The sequence below is a fragment of the Balearica regulorum genome, chromosome 6, assembly GCF_011004875.1.
Source record: "Balearica regulorum gibbericeps isolate bBalReg1 chromosome 6, bBalReg1.pri, whole genome shotgun sequence".
Lineage (NCBI taxonomy): Eukaryota > Metazoa > Chordata > Aves > Gruiformes > Gruidae > Balearica > Balearica regulorum.
Window position 1 is genome coordinate 11,316,527 of NC_046189.1, and position 27,061 is coordinate 11,343,587.

General features: G+C 39.0%; 2 protein-coding genes across 2 annotated transcripts in view; both read right to left on the reverse strand.

The window, feature by feature from the left end:
* The window catches only part of DNAH7 (dynein axonemal heavy chain 7), a 112,625-nt gene extending 110,785 nt beyond the window's left edge, over positions 1 to 1,840 (reverse strand). The window contains exon 1 of the mRNA XM_075755785.1: positions 1,772 to 1,840. Within this exon, the coding sequence (XP_075611900.1) occupies positions 1,772 to 1,840 (69 nt within the window). The remainder of the gene's footprint in view (positions 1 to 1,771) is intronic.
* A 4,829-nt stretch (positions 1,841 to 6,669) lies between these two features.
* STK17B (serine/threonine kinase 17b) lies at positions 6,670 to 25,276 on the reverse strand. Its single transcript, XM_075756222.1, has 8 exons — positions 25,117 to 25,276; positions 22,233 to 22,388; positions 18,310 to 18,522; positions 13,606 to 13,750; positions 13,236 to 13,362; positions 12,287 to 12,335; positions 10,732 to 10,911; positions 6,670 to 9,467 (listed from the first exon to the last, which is right to left on the reverse strand). The coding sequence occupies exons 2-8, from the start codon at positions 22,352 to 22,354 to the stop codon at positions 9,185 to 9,187; spliced, it is 1,119 nt and encodes a 372-aa protein (XP_075612337.1). The 5' UTR covers positions 22,355 to 22,388; positions 25,117 to 25,276; the 3' UTR covers positions 6,670 to 9,184.
* Between the last annotated feature and the right edge of the window lie 1,785 nt (positions 25,277 to 27,061).

Genomic DNA, 27,061 nt, shown 5'->3' on the forward strand with positions numbered 1-27,061 from the left:
TTACAGCTGCTGGACTGGAGCTGGCTCAGGCAAAGTCACCTTAGGTGGTTCTGAACCTTGAGTATAGACACGCTCTTTGTAGTCTGTGTCTTGTGTAATGAGACTGAAATATAAAGGTCATTTTTGCTCTAGTCCAGATTCTAAAGCAGATGGTGAATGCTATCTACTACCCTCAGAAGGGGATGGATAAGAAAAAAAAATCTTTTGTATAAGAGAAAATGGTTTTGAATTCCTGGAAGAATATTAGCTATTTCTCTCAGTGACAAGGTCCATAGTCTTAATTCTTAGATTGCTGGTTAGGAACCAATAAAAGAAACCAGGTATTTTTACAAATAATAGGGCTCCAAAAATGACTAGGACTGTATACATTGTCTTCATACACAACACTACACAGTTTTGTTTAGATTTTTCTTTGTTGAAAAACATAGAATTCAGCACCACAACTTACACTTCTGATACTGTTAAATTCAGTATTGAAATTAGTTCCACTGAAGACAGTGCCAATATTTTAAAATAGTATACTGGGAACCTACTACTGGCAATAATATGTACTAAAAAGAGAGTCCTGGACAGTGAGGACTATCTCAGATAGTTATGAGCAGCCAACTCTCAGCCTCTAATATGCACCTCAAGAAGAAACACACCCGAAGAAAAATTGGTGAACTTTTAATTCACTGAAGGAAGATACTGAATAATTTAACTTAAAATCTCTCTCACATTTCATTAGAGAACAACATCTGAATAAGAACATCAAAACCAAAAGAGACTAAAAGAACAGGACTGACTCAGTAGTAGGAGAACAACATGATTTAAGAGGGCAGACTCTTCCTTATAATTACATTAACCAACTACAACCCAATCAGGATGCTAGAGAAATAATACAAATTAGTATTGGTGAATACCCAGTGATTTAAAACCACATTCATAGCTAAAAGTTTCTATTGGCATTTGTCTTCAGCATTTAAGTTTTTTGCAGTTCTGAAAATAAACTGAATTAATTAAAATCTCTTCATGTTTTTTAAAAAGACCAAAACACCAACAAAACACAACACACCCAAACAAAAAAAAACCCCAAACACTACAACCAAAATGGGGAGAGGGCTTATGACATTTTGTTCCAAGCTAAAGACTGAAATTCATTTCTGTGGTTTATAACAGGATACCTTTAGGAGAGAGTTATTCTCTCTGAAAACACTACAGGGACAGCAACCCAAACAAAAAATACCTATTTAAATTTGCACTGCTGAAGCAATGAAAGGAAATCTAGCCAGCTGCAAGGACTACGTTGCTTCTGAAAACCTGATTTAAGGAGTTCATGGCACAGACGTCACGGTTTAAATTTTCTGGAGGGTATCAGTCACAACCAGCCTACGAGTAATGGGCCTTTCTCTACAAACACGGCTGCCCCACCATATCTCCGCTTACAGAGTACAAGCATTTAAGTGTCAAGGATAAAAACCTGTAATTTCAGAAGCTTAATTCAAGCTTGCTATTTAAGGTTTAAAAGAAAAACGCCACTTTTCAGATGGGAACAAGTCCCAGTCCGTAGCCGGCGCACCCGAGTGTCCTGCTCTCTGCCCCGTGAACAGCGAGCGCTGTCCAAGGCACTTCTCCTCAGCCAGCCCGCGGCTCCCCGCCGCCCAGCCCAGCCCTACAGCCGCCCCCGAGGCGAGGGCCACCACGGGACCCCCAGCCTCCGTCTGCCAGAGCCGGGGCAGATGCGGTCGGCTCCGGGCAGAAGGCCCCGCCGTGCCCCCTCAGCCCCCCGTACCTGCTCGGTGCCCATATCTGCGCGGGCGAGGCAGCGCCGCTGTGTTGGGACGCCGCCGTTACCTAGCATCGCCGAGCGCGACCGTTAGCCGCCACCGCCCTCACCGCGCGCACAGCGAATCCCAACGGCCAGGCGCGAGCAGCGGCTCGGCGCGAGGGACAGAGCGGGCAGCGCCCGCCGCGCGCCGCTGCCAGTACGGGCCGTCTGCAGCCGGAGGTAGCGCAGCTAATTGCCGCTGCTTCCCTGCTCGCCCGGCGTGTAACACGTTATCGAGGCGGCAGCAAAGGCGGGGTCTGGCCTAACCCAGAACCTGCTGCGGCGGAGAACGGGAGAAGAACGTCCAGAAGTTGAAGCCGAGGAGCAGCTTGCTTTCTGCCGTCAAGTTCGCTGGCAAAGTCACAGCTGCCCTTGGTGAAGTCGCCTGAAGTTTCAGCAAGGCTACCTGCTCGGGTGTTAATGGTTGAAGACATGCCATTTACTAGCCGTAAACAACAGAGAATGGCTTACACCTGTGATGGTCATTTCTAAGCTATTGCAATATATTTGCAGCTACAGCAAGCTGAGTTTCAACTTTGCTGTTAGCTCATTGAGATTGTCTTCCAGTAGAAAATGCTTGGTGCCCTTTTGAGGCCTGCCAGTTTCAGGAAAATAAGGATAGTTTAAATTGCTTTGAGTAGCATGTACCACGAACTGCAGTTGAGGCAGGCATTCCTGCTTACCTTTTAAATTAACCAACATATCAATAAGTGAATGCAGCTGCTTGTCTTCAGGCAAAGCAGTGACACCTATGCTCAAAAGAAACAATGCAAAAGAACTCAGCTGTGCTTGCAAAAATCATTCTTAATGAGCTCTAATGGCTAGACTGGGGTGTCTAAACCACAACAGCAACCAAAGATTTTTCAGGTGCTGCATCATGCATCAGCCCATCTTTACACAATAGACATAGTATTGAAACAACCTGCCACCCACCTCACACACCCCCCCCCCGCAGCCCTGTGTCAGTAAATTAAATAATACAAGAAAATATAAATAAAAATCTCTTTCAGTTTCATTGGTAGTCAATGGGTGTTCCCTGCAGTATGAATCTGATGCTTTGACCACTCTAAATAAAACTTCTAACACTTTGCTGTGACCAGGTTTGGATTTCAGTGGGATCTGAAACCACTGTTGCCATGTTAGGTAGTTTGTGAATTTGAAATGAGAGGTTTTGTTATGTTTTCACAGTAGCAACACAGAAAAGGTAGCACTACAGTTTACAGCTGGAAAACCCCTATAAATGAGCTCTGCTGCAGGCCTGCAACCAACCCTGTGAACTGTACATAGAGCAAGAGTCTGTACATCAAGTTTAAACATAAAAGCCCCTTTGTTAAAATCGCACAGGCAAAGAACCAGTAGGGTATTTTTGCTTTGTCCAGCTGCAGAAAGTTCAACATCACTTGGAATTCCCAGTGCATTTTCTAAAACAGTACCAAAGCCTGGTTTTGATTTTGAAAAGAGAAATACCCTCATACTCAACATTTTTTAAGGGAGATTCAAACAAGCTGTACACTGTACTGGCTATAATAGATAACAGTCTAGCTGGAAAACATGCAAAGGGAAATCCTTGCTATTTCTCTTTAATATCAGTCATTTAACTATTAGAAACTGTACCTACAGAAGGCAGTAGCACGTTCAGCACACGTTGCCACATGCTTTTGGGCGTTGCGATTCCTTTTGGTAGAAAGTGAAATTTTGTTTTTCCATTATCTGATTAGGAAACTGGAAATAATGCATCTGCTTGTACTCTTCAGAGGAGGAAAGACATAGATTGCTAATATTAGGAACGTTATAGAGAAAATCAGTTTCTGTGTGTATAGTATTTTTCATTATCCAAAGAACTTTCTTCTTAGAGAGAACTAAGAACTTCTATGTTGCTGTTTTTTCTTTTCCCCTTTCTCCCCACATTTCATTCTTTTCCTGCCGTGACCAGTTAAACACAATTTATTTAGGTAAACACAATGCCAGATGATTTTAATCAGCTTTCCAAGGCCATAAGAGGACAGAGCAAAAAAAAATGGTTTACAACTCTGTTTCTTGCCTTCCTGTGTTTGGTTAACAACTCACTTTCATCTGAAATCCCATAGTCGTATCTAACAAAACAATCTAAATCTAACTTCAGAGATAAAAATAAAATCAAAAGAATAAAATGACAAAAGGATGAAGAGAAGAAGGGAGTACACACAAATACAAAGTAAGTACTCCTCAGCATCTGTTTTAGAACAGTACTAAAAACAATTTAAAAAAATGGAGCAGACTATTAAAAAAAAATCCATCATTACTAGCCAACAGGAAATTTTGGACAGCACTTAAAATGCAATTTGATGAGGTAATTATTTCAAAAGATAAGGAATTTAACACTTCAACTCACCATGAATGGTGAGCCATTACACTTTGGGAAAGTTTTCAGTGGGGGGGAAAAAAAAAAAAATCAGGATACATTTTTCAGCTCAAATTTTTAGATAAAAATAGGTCTATATGTTTTCTTTTATACCTTATTTTGCCACACCTAGACTAAAAATATAGAAGCACAAACATAAGTAGAGTGATAATATATAAGAAGAGTGATAATTATTTACATATTGTTTGTAAAAACCATTCTCAGAAATATGCTGTGCAATAAGCAGCATGTGTTTGGTCAGATGAGTCTGCTGCTCATATCGCAACGGTTGCTGACCATCAAGGAAAGATCACTTGGCAAGTTGTTTTACAACAGCCACCATGGTACCAGCACAGATGTACAACACAATCCTCCAGTTACCGCAACACGGAGAAGATTTTTAAAGACAGTGAAGAGATCTGGGTTCGTCTGTGACAACAGAAACAAGGCAAGTTAACAGGCCAGCACTCATAGGCCTAGTTCATCTGCCCAGCCACTCCAAAGGAACACTAGAATGAGCTTGAGCACCTATCAGCGCCAGATTAAAAGAGAAAAATGACTCTTTATTCACTATCAACAATATCACAACACTAAAGGAAATATGAACACTTTGTGGTCAACGTAGGCATGCTGGTTTACTGACTCTGGATGCAAATGTGTTTTTCACAGAACTCGCTGTTCACACTCTTCTCAAAGGCGAAAGCTTCATTTTACTGAAAGGCAGCACTTTTGTCACAGGTGTTACTGGGTCAAAAAATCATCCTTTATCTTCCTGTTGTGTTGCAAAAATGACAAAAAACTAGCACTGTCACGTGAAATGATTGATTCTTTGAGTACTTCATGTGATAGTCTAGCCCTTATTTATTAGGGCTAACACACATGGGCTAACCAGATAAAAATTTTTATGTCATAAATCACTTACCTGCTTTTAATTAACAAATTTAATTATTCTCTCAGGCAGTGGTATGTGACTCAGCAATTCAGCTTTGTAATGTTAGCATTAATTTGGCAGACTTTCTGCACGCTGATTCATTCCGTATCTTGCTCACTCCTCCAATGCTGAGTGGGCCAAGCAGTATTTTCAAGGCTGTCAGCTGCCAGGTTCTTAAGGCACAGGTTGATTGGTTTCTGAAACACACACACACATTAATTGCACACTTTTATCTTGCCCCAATTTTAAAATATATTTTTCCAACCAAAACTTAACTTACTTGGCAAGAGTACAAGCACAACTGTTCTGGTAAGATGGTCAGCTATTATCTAGATGATGCATTTTTCTAATATGTCTTCTTCCTTAAAAGGCCTTTGGAAAAGACAAAAATTTCAAGCTGGCTCAAATCACTACTAGTGTTAAACAGAGTAGTTTGTTTTCTAGTTGTCTTAAGAAAAAAAAAAAAAAAGAAAAAAGGCAGCATTCTTGACAAGAACCTTCAATACAGGAAACGTAAATACTCAGATAATTTCTGAACATAATGCTACAAGCAACACCAAACCAAGCACAAGAACACACTATTTCATTAAAAAGAAAGCCCATTTGTGCATTTCTAACAATGAGAAGGCTTTCATTTAATCAGTGAAATGTGCCTTTGTAGGAAACATATCCAGGCCACAAGAAGTTACCAGCTCTTTTGAGCTGAATTGCTTTTCTAAAGGAAAATTGTTGGAGGCTAATATGTGTTACAAACATTCCACTTAAGTTTCCTTATGTGGTCATTCAGCAAAGGCCATTAGGATTTAACATAAAAGGTATCACCTCAGTAAATCCTCTAAGACATAACTAGACCATTACATATAGGAACAAACTTTGTATGTATAAAACCCAGGCACATATAAAAGAGTTCCAGGAAGTTAGCTGCTAAGTTCATGATTCATCAGGAGTAGTCAGCATGGATTCACACAAGGGAAGTCACATTTGAGCAACTTAAACTCCTGTGGCGAAATGACTGGCCAGCAGATGAGGGGAGAGCAGTGGCCATCGCCTACCTGGACTTCAGCGAGGCCTTGGACACTGTCTCCCACAAAACCTCATAGAGGAGCTGTTGCTGTACGGGCTGGATGAGCTGACAGCAGGGTGGACTGAAAACTGGCTGAATGGCCAGGCCTGGGGGTGGTGATCGGTGGAACAAAGTCTTACCAACATAGATAAATATCTGAAGGCAGGGTGCGAAGAAGATGGAGCCAGGCTCTTGTTAGTGGTGCCCAGTGACAGGACAAGAGGGAATGGGCACAAACTGCAACACAGGAGGTTCTGCCTGAATGTAAGGAAATACTTTTTTTTAATGTAAGGATGACAGAGCACTGGAACAGGTTGCCCAGAAAGGTGAGTCTCCTTCCTTGGAGGTACTCAAAGCCATCTGGACATGGTCCAGGCCAACCAGGTCTAGGTGGCCCTGCTTGAGCAGGGAGGTTGGACAACATGACCTCCACACAACCTCAACCATTCTCTGATTCTGTGAAGAAATGAAAACACAGAATTTTGAAAAAAAAAAAGCAAAGTTTATTTAACATTTTTAATATAAAAAGGTCATGAACTACACAGAAATATGACTTCAGTCATCTTAAAACGTTACTCATCACTCATTTACATTTGGTAATTCCCAGTAATATGGCAGGAAGCAAGACAGGCTAACAATTGTTTACAATGTATTTACATTCAACTGAAGTTACGCATGCACAATAGTATTTTTAAATAAATCAAACCCACTGATCTAACAATATTTGATTCAAGGTATATTTTAAGTTTACATAAAGTACAAATAAAGTCTTCAAAACTTAAGTTCCTTGAATAAGACCGATTTTCATTTTTTTAAAGATAAGTTAGCTCCAAAAGTAGTAAGAAATGTAAACATCAGATACCATGATAAAAATCTTTAGGAATAACAATTTTGTCATAAAGTGCTGGCACAGGCTTTCAGCTTTGTTTTCCAGATGTTAAAAACAGAGTACTAATGTATGAAGACTTTCACAAACTTCCCAGTTTTAATTTCAGTTCAGTAATATTTTTGCAGAATTTTAAAATTTAACAGTTTTATAAACATTCTTGTCTAGCTTCATCCATTATAGCTTTTTGACATTTTCTTCATCTTAAGTGAACTTTAACTTCTAAAAATGTATAAAATAGTTCTTATTTTTAATTTACCTAGTTCAAATCAGACTCAATGCTGGATAAGACTCAAACTGGGAAAAGCCACGGACTTCAAAAAGTAAGGGTATACGGTTCCTGAACACAATCCAGCAACTGCCTCCAGCAAAGTCGTTTTATCGAGATATATATATATTATCAGTGTCACTGAAAAAAGTTACATGAGAATTAATACAGAGGAGACTCAGTGTAGTTCATTTATACCTAGGCATCAGAGCTTCATACGTGCTGAATACATCTGTTACTTCTTTTTGCATGAGATTAAGTCTTGGAAAACTTAGTTTGACAAATGTAAGCTGAAAGATGATCTTACACACTTTACACCTCAGTCGACTTTTCAGTTGTCAACATGAGTGTCACCCAAAATAAAGACAACAGACCTGAATTCCCCATGCATTATGGTGATACCTTATATTGAAATCTGTTTGTAGTAAAACCTGTTCTTTCCCTGTGCGAACAAAGATAAAATACAACCTTGTAGCACTCATGTTCACCTCTTGGTCACATGCTGTTCCAAAACTTCAATCTGCCTAAGTATTGACAAGTCCACAGGCACACTTGAAAAAAGATTATCAGATTGTGACATTATACAAAGAAACCAAATCAAAGACTATTAAGTCTAAGCTCTGAGGAGTGGAAAATCCCAAAACTATTGTAAAGTGCCATTTACTTTCAAAATATTTGTAAGAGTTTTAATACATTCCCTACACAAAAAGACTTCCAGCCTCTGTGTTATGATTAGGATTTTATCTTGTCAGTATTAGTTCCAGGCTGTTAAGGCATGATTGGTATTTGCTCCAAGTCAAAATTTGACATAGGCATTATTTCCTCAGAGCCTAGAAACAGGAAGTGGAAGGGATATAACTTAAAAAAATACACCCACCAAATTTAAAGGCTTAAAACAATTATTAGGTAGTTTGTACTTACATACTAACACACTGCAGTCCATTTCTCCGAGCAGGCATGAAGCTAAGTTATTATGGATAACAGTAACTGACAGAAAGATGCACTGTACTTCTACATGAGAGGGGCATAATGAAAAGCTTTCAGTTGCAGCTTCACTGGCAAAAATGGTTATTTTCAGTTTATTCAGTTGTTACTTTAAAGAGGCTTTTTGTTTTGGGGGGTTTTTGTGGGTTTGTTTTTTTTTTTTGTTAAGATGAGGAATAGGTCAATACAGGTAGATGATAGTATTTCGGTGGTTTTATGAAAGCAAGCTAACAAGTTTATCAAATATTCACATCAGCATGGGACCCTCAAAATCTTCAAATATAGCTTACTGATAAGAAGCAAAGGACCACTAGCACAAGGGCTGACAATCTACCTGTTTTCTATTCAAGCATTCCAGAGATCCAACCAACACAGGAAAAACTGATGTACTGTATTCCCAAAACATACTAACTTTAGCTTCCCTTTAAAGCAATAAGAATGGTCACAAATAAGCCCAGTAAGACAGCTAGATTCAGTTTCCCTGCTTAGACTAATTTCTTATTAAGGCTAGTCATAAAAACATGCATGTATTCAACCACTGCTTAGCGAAGCTTGAGTTTAAACAAATTCATTTTCAGGCTTTAGTTTGTTCACTCTGGCATCATTTTTGGACTAAAACTTGAAAAGTGCAAAAATATTTAATTATATCTTCTTAAAAAAATAATTCATTTTATTGGTGCAACAACTCCAATTTCTCAGGAGTTAAATCCATTGCCAGCAATGGACAGAAAAGGAAGCACCAGCATAAAAGAATCAAAGTGCATTTCCAGTATGCCAATGCTGCACGAATTGGCAAGCCATAATCTTATATTCGCCACTGGAATAGATTATGCTAAATTAATTTTATAAAAGTCTGTATTACACATTAACATACGAAGTCTGTCATGAAGTCTTGGGGATACTGCAAAGAATCATCAAAACGGAAGCGTTTGGAGACTGTACTGCTGTCCTCTGGAATATTTTCTTTGTCTTCCTTGTTGCTACACGTACCATTACAACTGGATTTTATATTCCACTCTTCTGAGCATTTTGTTGTGTGTCCTGGCATTAGAGAAGAACAACAAGTTTCTTCGGGGCTACGCAAGAGTATGAACTCCCCTTGCTGCAACCACAAATGCGAAAGACAGGCCTCTGCTGTGGGTCTTTCCCTTTGAAAGAGAAAAGGGTAAAGTTGCTTAAGTTAATTTCAGAAATACTAAAAATGTAATTAAAATAGCTCTGACACATGCTAAGGAATGAACTGACTAATATTAAAGAGTTAATATTGCTGGGTTTCCACCACTCCCACTGCTGCTAAAACAAATTAGACCCTACCATAGTACCAAATACTTGGTACTATGTATCTAAATTTTAGTTGACAGTTTCCCCTGCTGTGACACTGCTGTGTCAGAAGTAGTAAGCTTTTCATCAGAACAAGGAACAGGTATTTCTCAGCTGGTATTCATAGTACCTTGGAATGGTTTCAACGTTGTGTGTGTGTATATATATATGTATATATATATGCACGTACTTATGCTTTTGAAGTCCTGTGTTTTATACAGACCACTGTAAGTAGTGAAGCTAATGAATATTCAATCATTAGGTTTTCCAGAAGGGCCAAATAACATGATGTCATCAACTCTATCTGACATTTTGGTGGGGTTTGGGAGGGGGAGGGAGGGTTGGTGTTTTTGGTTTGTTTGGGTTTTTTTAATTGCATTTGCTGGTGTTTAATTGTATTTGCAACAGTTACAGCAAGCACAGACACAGTTAATGTCTGTAATTCTCCCACTCTCAAAGAACATCTTCTCAAAGTTCAGCTACTTTGAAAGGCCTTGATTAGAGTGTGAATTCCCAAAGAATGCCAAGTTATGGAAATACGCCTTATAAACAAGAAGTTTGTATTTTTGATTGAGAACTTTTTTTAAAAAAGATTGAACGTGGCAAAATACTATCCATTTCTGAAGAATATACACTCAGTCACAAGACTGCCAAGTTTTTATATAAAATGTATTAAAGTAGAAAGATACATTAACATAAGTCAGGAAACAAGAAAGCACTGCATCAAAAAGATTGCATTTTGTCTCTCCAAATTGTGCAATAACAGGTTAAATTACAGACATGAATGTGACCTTTCTAGAATATATTTCATCAGGTATGTTAATAATCTAACCTCTGAATGAATATATAAAGAAACTCAACTCAAAGTGCAAGCCTGACTACAATAATAGCCAGACTGTGAACCAAAGATCCTTTTCATACGTTATGGAAAAGCTTAAACCTACATTTTTAAACACCCAGCTAATAATACCAATGCATTGTGAAACATCTGACTTGATATCAGTGGTATTAAGCTCCCAAATTAACGTTCACTTTTTCTAGGGGCTCTACAAACATAAAAAAGATTATTGCCCGGAAGAGTTTGCTACTTACTCTGGATTTTTTATGAGAAGTTTTTGAATGAAGTCTTTGGCAGGCTGTGAAACTGATGAAAATGTTTCTTCTGAATAATCCACTTTAACTTGAGATATATTAAGGTAAGTTTCTTGATTATCAGCTCCCACAAATGGAGATTCTTGTGTCAGCAGCATGTATGAAATTACACCTATGTTCCTGAGATAAGAACACAATGTATAATCCTACCAGGATACCTAAACAATATAACCCCCATATTTATTGTGCTGCAGATCAAACTTCCTGGTGATGTATGCCACACTCAAAGAATTAGAAACATCATGTAACATCTCACTTTCATGTATGCACATGCACACACAAGGAAAGCTATGTGTATATCTCAATGAAGGGATTTTTGAAGTTTGATTATTTTCAAAATACCCTTTTCTTCCCATTGAGATTGTTAGGAAAACGAAATATATCACTTTTACACAGTTCATTCTTGAACATGTGGCAATTCTGGACAATAGAACTGCAAAAAGATAGACTTTCTAGTTTGCACATAAATAAAAACCCATCTTTCACTACAATTTTGGATGAAGTATCAAAGACAGATTTAGTCAAGCTTTCTGTACAATCAACATTTGTGTTACGATAACCTCTGAGATGTTTCTCCTAAGAACATGAATGTAACACACATCACGTAATTTATTATAAAAGTCTTAGATGGTTTCTGGAGGCATGATAAAAATGGTTTTGTGATCTGATAAATCAAATCTTAGTACTCATAACAGTGTGGAAACATGCACCTGCTGTGTTTGTCATTCTGAGAAAAGCACCAATAGTTCAGTTTTATGTCTTCCCACAAAAGCAGGTAAATAAGTAGTTAAAAAACATTCACAAACAGATTTAATTACTATTACAAGTTCAGAATTTCAAAGGAGTAATTAGATCATAGCAACTCTTGAGCATCTAAATAATTAAAATATAGTTTTAAGAAGAGCATATGAATATTTTTATGTTTTTAAGGAAACATCCCAAAGCTAGCCTTTATACTACTATAGCTCATGCAATTAATGGACTACAAAGGTATACTTAATAAAGTTGTGGATTACTTTAAGGTACTGGTTTCATTTTTTATGACTCATTCTGCAGGTATTGCTCTAAAGATGAGAAGTAGAAAGTTAAAGTACTTCTTATCATTAGTACAGTAAAATTATTTAATGATACAAAAGTGGGTAGGAAGAAGTGTCCAAGAGTAGTTAATACCTGAAGCATGTCATCCAAGAGTAACTAATACCTAAAGTATGCCATCCAATCATTGTCATTGTTCCCTTAAAACAAATACCTATACTCTGCATGCTCAGAAGCCACCTGCATTCCCTACTAAGTGTGTAACAGACCCATATACTGTAATTCCTGTAAGCCCCAAATTATATCCTGAGGGCTCCTTCCCCTCCCAACTCTCCCTCTTTTGGTCAGCGCACCAAAAGAAGAGTGTTCCTGGAAGAGAGGTAAAACCGCATCAGAGTCTGCATCTGGCCCCTAGTGGTCACGCCTACCTCCATACAATGAATTAACATACACAACCTACCACATATCTGTAGCTGTGGTAATAGGATCATAGTTTAAGATTTCTGGAGCTAGAGAAAGAGAGATGGGGAGAAGAAAAACACTTTAATAGATATATTATTCAAGTGGCCTTGAATCATACACTACATTTCTGGCAGGTTTTTTGCCACCCATTATTATGAGACTAAACATGCCATTTCAATAATAGTTTATTATTTTCAAGCCACAAGGGTGGAAAAAAGTTACTGCTGTTCAGTTAGACACACTGATGCTTAATTGGTTCACACTAAAATGGCCCTATATGGCCTAAAGTCTATTCTGTCCAAGTCCCAAGATACTTTCTAATCAGATGCAAGCACATAGAAGATCCTTCTAAGAGATTTTCAAGTGTATAGCTTTTTAAGAGGAATGCATAAAGCCTTCAGCATATTAACACTGCAAAGCCAGCTGACCAAGCCAATTTTAGGATCAGTGGCTGTTAGCGTATGCTAGATAGCAAGGTATTCGCTACAGATTGAAGTGCTCTTAAGATTGACTGTAGGCAGATCATTAAGGAAACTTGCCCCTCAGAGAGAATCAAGTGTTAATGGCAATCTTTCCCTTTCTAAGGAATATTTAAATATCATTAAATCATCATAGTAAATGGCATTCCTAATTCAAAGAACATTTCTTTGTGCATGCTAACATTGTATTTCAACTCTAATCAAAATAATTTAATAGCCAAAATTTCTTGTTAACAGTCTGCATCGCAGCAAATACAATAGCATTAAATTAAAGGTGCATTTACTGATATAATTTGGGATTTTTTTAGTGCAAATATTTGCTGACTAAAAGACAGCAGCTCAAAACATGTTGCCTTGTCCTGTTGTTCTTTCTCCAGTAATGACTGATAAGTTGATAAGCACACGACATGAACTGTTTCTGTTTTCTCAAAACCACACACCAGAAATCGTGAAGCAACTCTTCCATACCTAGATACTCTGTTGTTCCCATGATCTGCCGCAGTTCACTGGAATTCTCAAGCTTCCGAGACATACCAAAATCTACAATTTTTACATCACCAAGAGGATTGATGCTGCTCAGCAAAATATTTTGAGGCTGGAATAGAAAAGATTTAATTCTCAATTAATAAAATACAAGCTGGAAAAACCCCCAATGTACTAAATGATGTTGCAGTTTCTATTATGCAATACTTATTACTAAATTTTATTTTTAAAAATTATTTACTCTAATGCACTCCTTTTTCTCCTCATCTTTGTTATCTATTTAACAAATGACTTTGATTATCATAATATTAAATTGAAGATAAAGTATAAAATAAAAAGTCTGCTGCAGCCTCACCTTTAAATCAAGATGAACAATATTGTTTTCATGCAAGCAGCAAAGTCCTTCAAGTATTTGTCTTATAAGTCTTACAATATCCCTTTCACCAATTCTGTCATCCAGATCTGGGACACACAAGTCAAATATTTCTCCTCCAGCAGCACTGAAACACATTCAAGAATATTTACTTATTAAGGTTGACTATTCAAGTGAGGAAAAATTTTAAATATAGTACCTAATTATATGATATATAAATATATGTTCATATTCTCAGAGAAGCTGGAAATATTGTTATTAATACCTGTTGGAGTTTTTTTGGTGCTTGGTGGTTTTTTGGGATTTGGGTTTTGTTTGGTTTTTTGTGGGTTGTTTTTTTGTTTTTTTGGGGGGGGTCTTTGGAGTTTTTTTGTGGTTTTTTGTTGGTGGTGGTTTTTGGGGTGGTTTTTTTGTTTGTTTGGTTTTTTTTTTTTTTTTTTTTTTTTTTTTTTTTTACACACACACTTACACCAAGACACATCATATAAGCACATGGAAGAAAAAAAAAAAAATCTGATGATGCTTTTTCTTTCCTCATAGCCAGCAACAGCAGCTGACATAGTGAAACAGAACTTTGTGTCTGAAAATCTTATAATGCTTTGGTACCCTCAAGTATGTTTTCCTTCAAGTGAGTACAAAGATGCCTTCAGGAAGATGAGTTCTATCATCATTCCCTAACAGAAGAAGCCTTTCTCTTCAAGTCAAATCTAAAATGTCTTCCATTAGGCCAGTTCCATAAGTAATTCAAAGCAAGAAAGCCCAGCAGTATTCCTATTTTCTGAATTTAGGAGTAAAAATCGTAATTTTTTTTACATGATGTAGCTGTGATGTAAATGTAAGAACTACAATGCAATGAACAGCTAGAGTTGCTGAAGAACATTTCTGAGGTGGGAGGAAACTGCCTACTTGCCACCTTAGGCCCTGCCACTCTGATCAAAGACTAAAAATCAGAGAGGTACCAGGAAGAAAATTTAGCATGCTGATGATGATTAAATACACAGTTGCTTAGTCAGTTAGTAAGCAGTATCTCCTAGAACTCTAGTAGACACAGAATATTCAGAAATACAAGAACTCAGCTCTGTCACTTTGTCAATCTCATCTTTGTTGTTAGTGTGGAAACAGTAAATTTCAAGCTTCATGTTTTCACACTGCATCTCAAATACATCTTCCTCAGAAAAAGGCTGTTGTTTACTTACAGAGAGCTCCACTATTAGGACAGCATAAAGGAAGCACGGAAATAACTGTGTTGCATGCGGTTTACTAGTTATACTTCATGTTGCCACACAGTCAGCTGTTTCCTTTTGTGCTGAGTTTGAAATCTTTACTCAGGTTGCTCTAATTGCCAGAAGTTTATCTCTTAAGGATAAAGGGCTACCTCAAAACTACAGATCAGTAAGCCTGAATCGCATCGTTAACAAAAGTATAGTCTATTAAAAAAGTTAGATAATGGACGACATGGATAAGCACAGTCCCTAACCTGCTGGAGCTACGTGAGGTGTCAGTAATGCCTTCCCCAGTTGCCTTTATGACAAAATGTAGATGAGCAGAAGCGCAGTGGACATCATTTACTTCAAGTTTAACAAGGTTTTCAACACTGTCTCCCAAAGTATTAGTGTATCCAAGTTACTATGTTATGGTCTGGATGAGCAGACACCCAGATGGTAAAGAGCTGAACAACTCTGCTGAAAGGGATTTGGGAGTCCTCAGAGACAGTCAGCTGAAAGCAGCAAAGGTGGTCAGCAGCACCTCGGGCTGGAGTAATAGGAGCACAGCCAGTAGGCTGAGATAAGTGACTCTACCCAGCACACCAGACCGCAGCTAGAATGCAGCATCCTGGTTTTGGCTCCCCAGTTCAAGGAAGACATTAACAAGCAAGTTCAGCACCAAGAAAGCGAGTAAAAGAGCACCGGATGACCCGTAGCATACGTAAATGTAAGATATCTTCAGAAAAATAACCTAATAGAATCCTACACAATGCCAAACTGGCAGGTACAGCTCAGGACATTTTGATTGACAGTTCTTTGAAATAATTGGACCAATGTGCAGAGCAGCCAAAACAAAAGCCAACATACATGGCTATCATCAGGAAGGCTACTAGGAACAAAAACAGCAAAGTGATGCTCAGTATGAAACCTTAGCAGGTAGTTCTGGTTTCTGTATCGCCAAGAAGCATGTAAGATTAGTGAAGATTCAGAGAAGGGCAAGTAAGGGGACAGATAGTTGCTTTACAAGGAGAAACCAAAGAGACATTGGCTCTTCAGTTTGGATAGAAGATTGTGGGGGAGTCTATGATTGAGGCTTACGAAAACTAAAGCTGCTTTAGAGATAAACAAGGAACTGTTATTCACCAAATCCCACAATATGAGAACTAGGAGGCCCCTGAAACTAGCTGATTAGTTTTAAACGGATAAAAAAATATTTCTTCACATAGTAGATAATGAACATCTGGAATTTATTACCAAAGTAGATGGTATCACCAGGTTCAAAAAAGGGCAAAAATTCACAGACTACAGGTCCATAACCAGATACTAAAAGGAACAGGCAGAGGTATCCTCAGTACAATACCTCAATGTCCTTTGCACGGACAGCAAAAAGTGGACAGGCTCATATGCTCCTCAGCTCTTCCTAAATAGCATCTCCCTACAGCCATTGCTGGAAACAGCAGCAGATTAGACAGACCACTGATCTGACTCTGTTGGACCTTTCTTAGTTCTTCAATGAACAAAACTAGACAGATTTGAAAATTAGTACAGCTGCCTGGTACAACTGTAAAATGAATTAGCACAGCTGCCAGGTTTCTCTCTAAATAACTGGATTCCTCCAATTACCTTTGGCCCCAGATTAGAAGAGTAACAACCTCTTTTGTGGGGCTTTTGTAGTATTCACACCTTCAGTAATTCCCTCTACTAAGATGGCCTTATTGAGAACTAGCATCCATTTCTCCTTTATTTAGAAAATGTGCGCTTACACAAACTGATTCTTACTACTACATCTTCCAAAGAACCCCACCAATACAATCCCACAACGGCAAGGACCATACTTAGGAGAAAAAAATATGGCTAAATGGGAAACGTTTATAAACTATTTTATGAGTAAGATACTAATTTATTGCAATTCTTTTAAAGTACTGCTTCAGAGTTCTGATAACAAGAAACAAACAAACAAAAAAAATCTGCGTATTCTGCTACAGAAGGACATAATTTAGAAGTGTAATCAGTCCTCTGCTTATCCCAATAGAAATAGGAACACTTACTGCAAGACTTCTGAACACTACTACAAAGCAGGCCATTAACACCAATGTAGTATAAGGAAATTGTTTCATCACAGAGCTTTATTAAGCAAGATAGAGTTAGCTGAGCTCAAACAGAAGCAGTAAAATCAGTATGGCTTTTATGTGAACTTGCACTTGTTCAAGTTTTGAGCTAAGATTTTTTAAAGATTATCTAGCTACATTGTTCAGAAAATTTGAAGGAATTGATCATGGCATGTGTAGATCGCCATTAACAGCTCTTCAAATACTACTGAAACTTAAATCCTAGAGAGATGTTCTGAATTAATTTCATATGCTGCATTTTTCTTCCTTACATTCCAAACAAAAATTTACACATCGGCGAATATGATAGATAACTCAAATTCAAATTAAATTCCCAAATTAGACTTGTTTTCAGAGATAATGAGAAGCCACAGGGATATCTAAAAAGATACAGGAATTTTGGAGGAAATAGCTCCAAAAGCCAAACAACTTTAAAACAACAAATCCACTAAAATTTAGAAGCTCAGACCCCACAAATGAATTGCAAGTTTTCAGTCACCAAAAAGCATCAAGCAGCGACTGAAGTTCACTGAACATGGATGTGCTCAGCTTCTTCAAAATCTATGTACTTGGTATCAGTGGCTACTTTTTTTTTTTTGTATGATTTAAGATGCATCAAAGCACTATACACTTTCTATGAGATTCAAGAACATTCTCTCCAGTTTGCTTGCATGAAAGATTCTTTAAGGGTGGAAAAAAATATAAAAGAAAAAAATATTAAAAAAAATAATAATCATTACACCTTAGAGTTTGTACTCAAGTTTTTACATTAGGTTAGCCTGACCTGAAAATTGATCAGCTTTTTTACAAAAATCCAACTAGCGGAAGAAATGATCTGTTCAAATTAAACAGGCAAGTTTTAATCAAAATTACCTTCCTAAGATACTATTTAAACGCACAAAAGCTACTGCAATTTGAAATTGAGTGAAATTGTCTACGAAACTGAGTTACGCAGTGAAAAAACAATCTCTTTATTTTTTGATAGCTTTTTGTAAAAAAAAAAACAAAACCCACCTTTCAGTCCATTTTTTAAAATTTTGAGTACAGAACTACTATAGGTTTTGGTGGGGGGTTTTTTTGCCTTATTCCATGTTGTTTGACATAACTCGTTAGCTGCGGATGTAACAAAACACATATACAAACCCAAAGATTCAAATTAACAGCAATTGATTCAACTCTTGCATTTACATGAAAATAAATCATATCAAAAAAGTCCCCAAGAGCTTATAAAGTATATCATAATGAAACATTAGCATAACGCATATAGCATACTGCTGTAGTTGTTCTGGGTGTTCAGACAACTCATGCAAAAAATGAGTATATTGAGAGATTTGTAACTACAAATGTGGAACATCTGATGAAGGCATACTTACTATTCCAACACTAAGATGATTTCATTTGCTGTTTCATAGGCTTCATGGAGATTAACTACGTGAGGATTAGATTTCATTAATTCAAGTACGGCAATTTCATGAAGAATCTCTGCTTTGCAGTCTTGACCTCTTCTTCTTTTCTTTAAAAATTTAGCTGCATACTCTTGGCCTGTGGATTTAGCTATACATTTTCTAACCACAGCACATCTTCCTCTACAAAATAAGAGGGAAAACATTAAGACCTAAGACATAAAAAGTATGTGAGTTGCCATTAGAAACAAAAAGGCATGGCAAATAATTGGAAACTAAAAAAAAAAATTTACCAGGGGAATGCTACATTTGGCCTGTCCTTACACTATTCCCTGAATATTCACTTTCAGCCACTGTAGGAGACATGATACTAAATTAGATGAAGCTTTGGGGAGACCCAGTACAATTCCCTTTATACAGACTAGCTAAGCATAAAATCAGAGTATCAGGTTACAGGGACATTCTTGCTGTAGCATCTCAGAATTATAGAATAACTCAGGTTGGAAGGGACTTCTGGAGGTCTCTAGCAAAACCTCCTGCTTAAAGCAGGGCCAGCTATGAGATCCTACCAGGCTGCTCAGGGCTTTGTTCACATCAGCAATATTACATTAAAAAGACTCAACGACAATATAGCACCTACAGGATACCATAATAAACAAAGCAAAACTCTGTGAAATGTAGAGAACACAGAAAATAAAGCATATTTGTATGTTGGGGTGGGGGGGAAGAGGTCTTCAGTGTAGAAAATTTTAGAGTTATTAAGAAAATTTCCCTCCACAAATCATGTAGTACTGCTAAGAAAGAAAAAAAAAAAGCTATCTGCAAAATGTTTAAAAACTACTTAACAGAAAGACACCCAGTACTTAACATTCTCTTTCTCAATTACAGTTACACAAAGTGCGCTGCTTTATTTCCTAGCCAACTGTTTAGGTATGGAAACAAAAATGTATTTTGGCAAAGAAATGTTTTTAAAAGAAAACCACATACTGTAGTTAAAACACCAAGCTGACCTTTTAAAAAAATTAGGGGAAAAAAATGCATTTTTTAAAGCCAAGTTATAAACTCCTGAAAAAACAAAGTTTTATAATCATAAGTTTTGCATTCCCAGAAATGCCTTGTTGCATACTTGCAAAACGTTTTCAAATGATACAAGAAATATTATTTAAAGAAAAACAACTTCAAGGGCTAAAATAAATTGTGTAAAGTTCTAAAAACAGTTATAAAACTGTGTACAAAGAACAAGACCTACATTTATGCCTTTGAACAAACAACGCCTTTCCATGTATGTATTTTGTTACCACAGCATGCTACGAACAAACTTGATGAAGAAGCTCAGTATGAACTATCTGACTTGCACTTTTCAAACTAAATCAGTTTCTTTAGTAGAAAAGACTATGTTGCCCTGCAGGGTTTGCCTTTCTTCTGGTGCAAAAACCCCAATGCCTAAAAGGAACATCTCTAAAAAAATAAAGTTAAAAAAGGCACGTCTGAGGCTTTTTTGAAAAATCTAGACTTCAGTATTTAATCAAAAAAAGGTATGAGTGTCTCGTGGAAAATCAGATTTCCATTTGTAAATAATCATGTTAAATACACTTGGTACAAATTTGACTAAATTATTAAACATGTAAAGTTGACCTTTAATCATAACACTATCGCTTATTTAGAAATGAATTCAACAAAACAGCTTCTCTGTCATCATTTATTTCAAAATCAGCTAGTCATAGGATTTCTTTGTCCTTTTTTTAAAAGCACTAAATTTAGAAAGGGAAGAGTACAAAACTCAAAAGACAAATGAATTTAAAAAGTGAGAGTTATTTACAATCCAATACATGCATTCTTCATTTTGGCCATTTCAGGCTTACAAACAGTTGCTGAATCCTTTCCCAATTGTTAAACCAGCTTATTATTGCACAGCATTTGAAGTTAGTGATCTGAATTTCATAACATATCAAAGTTTAAGATACTCCCCCACAGCTTACATTCTTGTTTTAACATCACATCACCCTGTCAACCATAAAAGTTTCTCTAAAATTAAAAAAGGGGAACTAGTTGAGTTTCATGACAACAACAAGATCTTCCCTGATAGTTTTTGCACATCTTCCTTCTAGTTGCTGCAGGTCTAACAGCTTTGAGGGTCAGTGGTATCTCCAGATAGATGAGGTAAGAATTTCCACTTGTTTATACTGCATTCGTAGTGTGCCAATTATTAAGAGAAAATTATTAAGACATAAAAGTGTTTTAGACCAGTGGAATTTCCCCAAAAATGCAAAAAAAGGTCAGATCTGAAGTACTGCACTGAAGCAAAGCGGTTCCCACTCCTTTTGCCTGCAAAACAACATCACAGTTTACAGCCCAGTTTTATGAGATAAAAACCGGTATCAAGTTGTTTTCATATCCGAAGTTATAAACCACAGAAATTCGACTACTTCAAAAGAAGCGAAGCCATCCACACACCGCGACAAAACTACTTAACCCACTAAACAGAACCTGCCAGCTTCATGAGTCAGTGTCTTAAATACCAAAGGACCTAAAAGATAAGGGTGTGGGAGGAAGAAATGAGACTTGGGAAGCTTAAGTAGAGAAGAACAAAAGAACCATTTAGTAAGTAACCTGAAGAGGAACAAGAAAATTGCAAGTGTAAAGAAAAGCATATTAAATCTTTTATAGAAGCTACAAAGAAAGGTGGATTTTACATCACTTACGAAGTGTTGTAAACATTTAAAACATTAAAAAAAAATGCATACGTACACTGTTAGGCCAGGAAAAGTAAAAAAATATGTTTGCAAAACATACTCCTCTACTTCTGTTTCTTTGCATTTTGGCACTTATTTTGTATGTATAAATCTGAAAATCCAGAATTTTAAGAATACTGGAGTTCTAGAGGATGGTGCATATAAAGTGCTTTTGTAGAGCCTAGAATTCAAAACAAGAGCTGACAAAGGAGTAATTAAAAAGGAAAGTTATGGGCTGCAAGGTGCACTTTTAGAGAAGCGTACCAGATAAAGCACATGCCAGGAAAAAAACCCAAACAAACAAACAAAAAATCCAAACAAGAGAACAATGAAGGCTAAAGAGCTTACAAAATCACATATAGAAGAGCATCTTTGCTGACAAAACAGGTTACAGGTGCAAAGGATCGCTATGTAGCACAGCATGGCACAACAACCACGAAACTGACCCACGCCACTTCCGTTCAAGGAGCTTGGAAACATGACCATGACACTATATTTGCGTGGCTTTACACCCAATTCCCTGAATACTTTCAAGGTATGAATTAACTCAATGATTTGAAAAAAGCATTAACTCAGATGTCTGAAACAGTATCATAAATACAAAGGTGGGTTTTTTTCTTTCTTTTGTTTTCCTCTTTTACTGTTGCAAACGCAAGCAAGTGAAGCAGACTGCAAAACTACTCTGAAACAGCAGGTTGTTAGAAACTTAGACTAACTACTTGAGGGTGGGAAGGAGAGAGAAAAACATCTTTGTTTTCTGGACTTAAAAAAAAAGATCAACCAACCAATTCAAAATCCCAATTCTTTGTCTTGCAGTATTACCCTATGTCATCTCTTCTTTAGTTTATGTACCTGGAATGTGATGCGTGACTAGACAGGGGAAATGGAAGAAAAGGAATATAATCCCAGATCTACATGCCAATGAAAACAGGCTAAATCTCTCTGACATGGAAAAGGCTGGCACCTTATATCTCACTGTACCTTTTCCTGGTCCCTAGAGAATCCACTGGATACTGCGAAGAAGGGCATGGGGAAGGAGAAAGGCATATTTCATTCCCCATCTATAAACATAAAAGTTTGCCAGAAAAGGTCTATAATTGCACCAAGAATTCTCTTGCAGCAGAAACCCCTCTTACTAAAATAGAATAGGAATAATCTTACCTTCCTAGCTCTCTTGATTCAAGCATATAAAAATTATGGAAATTGTCTGTCTTGATTTGTGTCTGCAGAGATGTGGCTAACAAGCCAGAAAGGCTTTTATTCTCTAACTTTCTCCTCGACATAGTCAGGAACAGGTGTCTCTCTTCTGCTGGTCACCTGTTAAAGCAAAATAGTTAAAAGTTTTGAAAATCCCATAATTACAGTGCAGGAAAGTATACAAATATTAGAGTTTAGATCTCTCAGACTAGAATAGCTTTAGTTTGTTCAGTAGTCATCCGAAAACAACACATTTAATCACTATAAAAATAAAACCTGAAAGGAATACTAATCAAGACATGCTAAAAAAGTTAAAGACTTTTTTTTAAATAGTTTTAACATTTGAGATAAGTTGTTTTGGTTTTTTTCCTCTAGAGCATATCCATAAAAGATATAAGCTTCAGTTCTAGTAAAAATGCTAATGATTACTTAACTATTAATGATATGTACTTTTTTTTTTTGTTCTCCCAGCTTTCTGAAAATACGCTTTAACTCTTCTTTGGATTCTGGGTAAGTTCCGGCAATTCCCTTAAGTTTACACTTTTAACTCCTGTCCCTGGGGGACTTAACCAAAATTCTGTCCTGTTTGTTGTCTGCAACACAGCAGGAATAGCTAACCACAGGAAAAGAAAAAAGTTTGGTTTTTTTTCAGTGGGAAGACTCACATTTCTTATTAAACTCATAGCTCATCTAAGTTTCATTTTAACACTAGATTGTCAAAAAGCAGTATGAATGGACAACATCCTCTTTGCAAGTTCAGATCATTTACAACCAAATGATGTAGTAATACTGATTAAATTACCTTAATAAACCAGTAAAACAGCACCTTATAAAGATGCAGCCACGTTATTTCTACTACTGTTTAAAAAAAAACAAACAAAGAGCTGTTTATATGCTAAAAATACTGGGTTTGGCATTCACATTTATAGGCCTGAAGCATCTCTTCAGGTGAAATGCAAAAGCAAAGTAGAAAAGGTTATTGAAGGATAACAGAAGTCTTAACTGATGGTTTATTTTAAGTTAAAGAGTAGGTTTACCTTTATTAGTGAAGAAAAACAAAAAATCACAAGGGAAATTACAGTTCAGTTAAACTTGCAAAAATACACTTTTAGTTTTCAAATGACAGAAGTGTACTATCAGAAACTTCTGGGGCAGCACTTGAACTAGTTATGATTCAAGTGTAATTCAGTACCCAAAGATCGTTCAAACTACCAGTTCTTGGAACATGGATATATTAGAACTATTTTAGGTTTAAAGCATGATTCATGCTTTAGCGGGGGGGGGGGGGGGGGGGGGGGGGCAATCAAAAACATTACACAGTTTAAGAATATCTTCAAAGTAACATTTGATAAGCATGAAATAACTTCCAAAAATTATCAAGAGGTCACAATCTAACATACAAGTCTTTGAAACACATTGTTTGTAACATACATGCATTCCTTTTTCCCCCAATTATATGACAGCTTACCATTTAAGATACTGATTCAGATGTCTGAAATTTTATGACTCTCCTTAGAGCTGTACTCACTACAGTTTAACAGTTAAAGTTATCTTGTTACTGCAGTACTTCAGCACAATTTGTTTATATGACACAATTGATCTAATTGATTAAGAGCTTACTATTATCAAATGTATTACGTAAGCTTTCATTTTATATCATTATCCTTAAAGGGTTATCATTAAGGAGAACTTTTGTCGTATTTGAATTAACTTTGTTTCTGGTAAGAAACCACATCTCCTCTTTTTACCTTGGTATCATCAAGAATACGGAAAAACATGTATGCACTACAGGCAGAAACCCGCAGACAGGCACATAATCTATTCCGGAGAAAGAGATACAATTCCAAATCCAATTCACTATGAAAAAAAGGCACGAGTTCTAATACATTAACTATTTCCAAAATGAAAAGCGATGCTTGGGTTGTTAAGACTGCACCAAAAGCTCTTAGAGACATGAGAAGCATGGATCTCTCAGAAATTTGCAGGCTTCCAATTAAAGAGAAAACTTCCCACTAAGCTGGGCAAAAAGACACTTCGTTTAATTATTTCTAAAAAAAAAAAAAAAAAAGGCAAGTCCCTGCTCTGGGCTAGGAAGACATTCAGCAGAGAAGGACCACGGACGAGCGGCACCAGGCCACCCCTCGGTGCCGACGGGTGGCAGGTCCCCAGCGCCCTGCCGGGGCCCGCGGAGCGGCCAGCCCCGCAACGACCTGGGCGGCCGGCAGCGTCCCCCTCCGCTCACCGCCATCCCCGGGATGGCTGTCCCCGCACACCTCAGGCTCTCGGCGATGACCTGTCCCGCTCCGCAGCCAACGTTAGATACACGCGAGCGACTGCGAGGCGGAGAAAACTCACGGGCAGACCAGGCTCCTCTTCCTCAACGAACGAGGAGGGGCAGCGACGGATCCGCATCCCGCACTCTCGTCCCCTCGACAGACACCCGAGCCAGCCTTCCCCCCGTGAGCGAGACCCTATCCAGACAGGGCTGAAGGCTACAAAGCACTCCCTTCGCCCTCCCCCGCTCGCTGTCCTACTGTAATGAGAGCTCGCTGGGGCTGCCCGCTCCCGAATGAGCTGAAACCCCGTCGGGACGGGCCGCCGGCATCAAAGCGGGACCCGGCCCAGGGCGCCTGCGGTACGCCCCACCTCTCCTCACAGGCACCCCTGTACCTCAGACTGCTGCCGCCAGCGCTCCCCGGGGCGGGCAGACGCGCACCAGAGAGCTCCGACACCGAGCAGGGGAGGCAGCAGGACGCTCCCACCGCCCACCTATCCCCCCACCTGATCCGCCCGCCGTCATCCCCGGCAGCTGAGGCCGGGAGCTGCACCCCCAGCACGGCACACTCACCTCTCTCCGCCGGACTCCCAGGAAGCCCCTCACGGGCCAACGGTCGCCGCAACGGCCCGCGCGCACTGCAGGCCGACCCGCCAACCGCCGCGCCCGCACAGTCGGCGTTTGAAAAGCGCAGCCGGGTAGATGTGGCTGCCCCGGCGGCGCCCGCCCGGCCCGCCCACTTCGGCCGCAGAGAGCCAATCCGTACCCAGCGGGGCGAGCTGTCTGCCCGGCGATTGGTTGGGCGCTCCCTGGTCGCAGGGCGCCCCGGCACGGCTGCCCTCGCCCCTCGAAGGGAGCCGTGGCGGGGCGGAGCTGGTATCACCGGCGGCTGACGGGGGCTGGGAACGGCAGGTGCCGTCTGCCCGGGCCGCCGCCTTGTCTAGCTCCTCTGTGAGAGCTGAAGGGGCGCCGCCGACGCGGCTGGTACGCGCTTATGCTCTTCTTCCTCCTCCTCCCGCGGTGCTGGGATCCGCGGCCTTGCCCGGCCCCGCTGAGGAGGACCGGCCACCTCCACCACCCCCCTGCCCCGGGTGCTGGGCCCGGTGGGACAGGGCCGGCCGGTTGTTTGGGAGCCGGTTGAGGATCAGAGTGGGACCGCGCCTTGCCGGCTGAGGGCCTACCCCCGTCCGGGGCAGCTGCGGGAGAGCCATTTTGTTTCGCCGCCTCACGGAGCGCAGGGCGATGAGAGCCGCCGGTTTGGGCGAGATGCACCGATCGTATCTCCTAGTCAAAGGCTGTATTTAATCTAAACACTGTAATGAGGCTTATCGCTGTGTCTGCTGCATCCAGGGGTACTAGAACAAAGGGGAAAGGTTGAGGATTGCGGTAGCGCGAGGTGCACTAGGTGCCATGGTGTAAAGATCAGCTGCACGAAGCCTTCCAGGGCCCCACTGGTGGCGGGGAGGCTGTGGGGAGACGTGCAAGGTCTGCAGTGGTTTCTTTCTTTCCGGCTTTAGCGTAGCTGGGGATCCGACAAAGAAACCCACAACCAGAATAACAAAACTTCCGTGCACTTACCAGAATGACTGCACACATTTATGCTTCTTGTGTCCTGTTTGTGACGCAGATTGCAAAAGTCCAGGCAACCATATTACAGTTAAAATCAGAAATTGGTATATCAGCTGTCACTGACATTTGCATATGCATGTTCAAACGGGAATAGAACCTACTTTTTACTGCTTCTATACAAGTACGCATCTCCCACAGAGCCTGTTTGACAGTCTCTTTCATGCACATAAGTGGCAACTGGGTCTTCAGAGCCTCTTGCTTAAAGGAGCCCAAAGGGAAAAAAAAAGACTTTAACTTGTGGTTTCAAAGACCCTTTTTGAGGATATAAAATAGCCTAAAGCGTGCTTTAGACATAAATTGAAATTAGAGTTCTAAAATAGCTGCAATTTGTTTGCCAAATTGATTTCCTCTGTGAAGCAATCCAACCAGCTGCCCCAGAAATTTGCAAACATCCGTTTTATAATAGATTTTCCATAAAAGCACTAATAGTAATGTAGCATAAGAGTTTAAGAGTTACAAATTTAATTTCAGTAGTGCGCCATTAAAGTTACTGGGTTAATGTTATTTATGCTGTGGCACTGCCAGTGAAATGGGTAATTACGTGGTGAGTACAGTTCCGAAGTCATGCTGTCACAGCAATGCTTACATTAAGATTAGCTCAAGTAGTATAAATGAAACAGAAAGTATTTCTGAAGACTTTGAAATACATTATACCATGCAGCTGGCACAATAAAATACACCTAGTAAGAACAAGAGCTGCTTTTCAAGTGTAACTCCTGCTCGCCTGACCTTCCATCTTGAATTTTAACATTTTGAGCTGTGGATATTTTTGGAAGAAAAGTCCAAACTCTTTACTCTCTCCCACCATCTCTGTAGTTTCAGACTGTGGTGGGTTGACCCTGGCTGAGGGCCAGGTGCCCACCAGAGCCACTCCATCACTCCCCTCAGC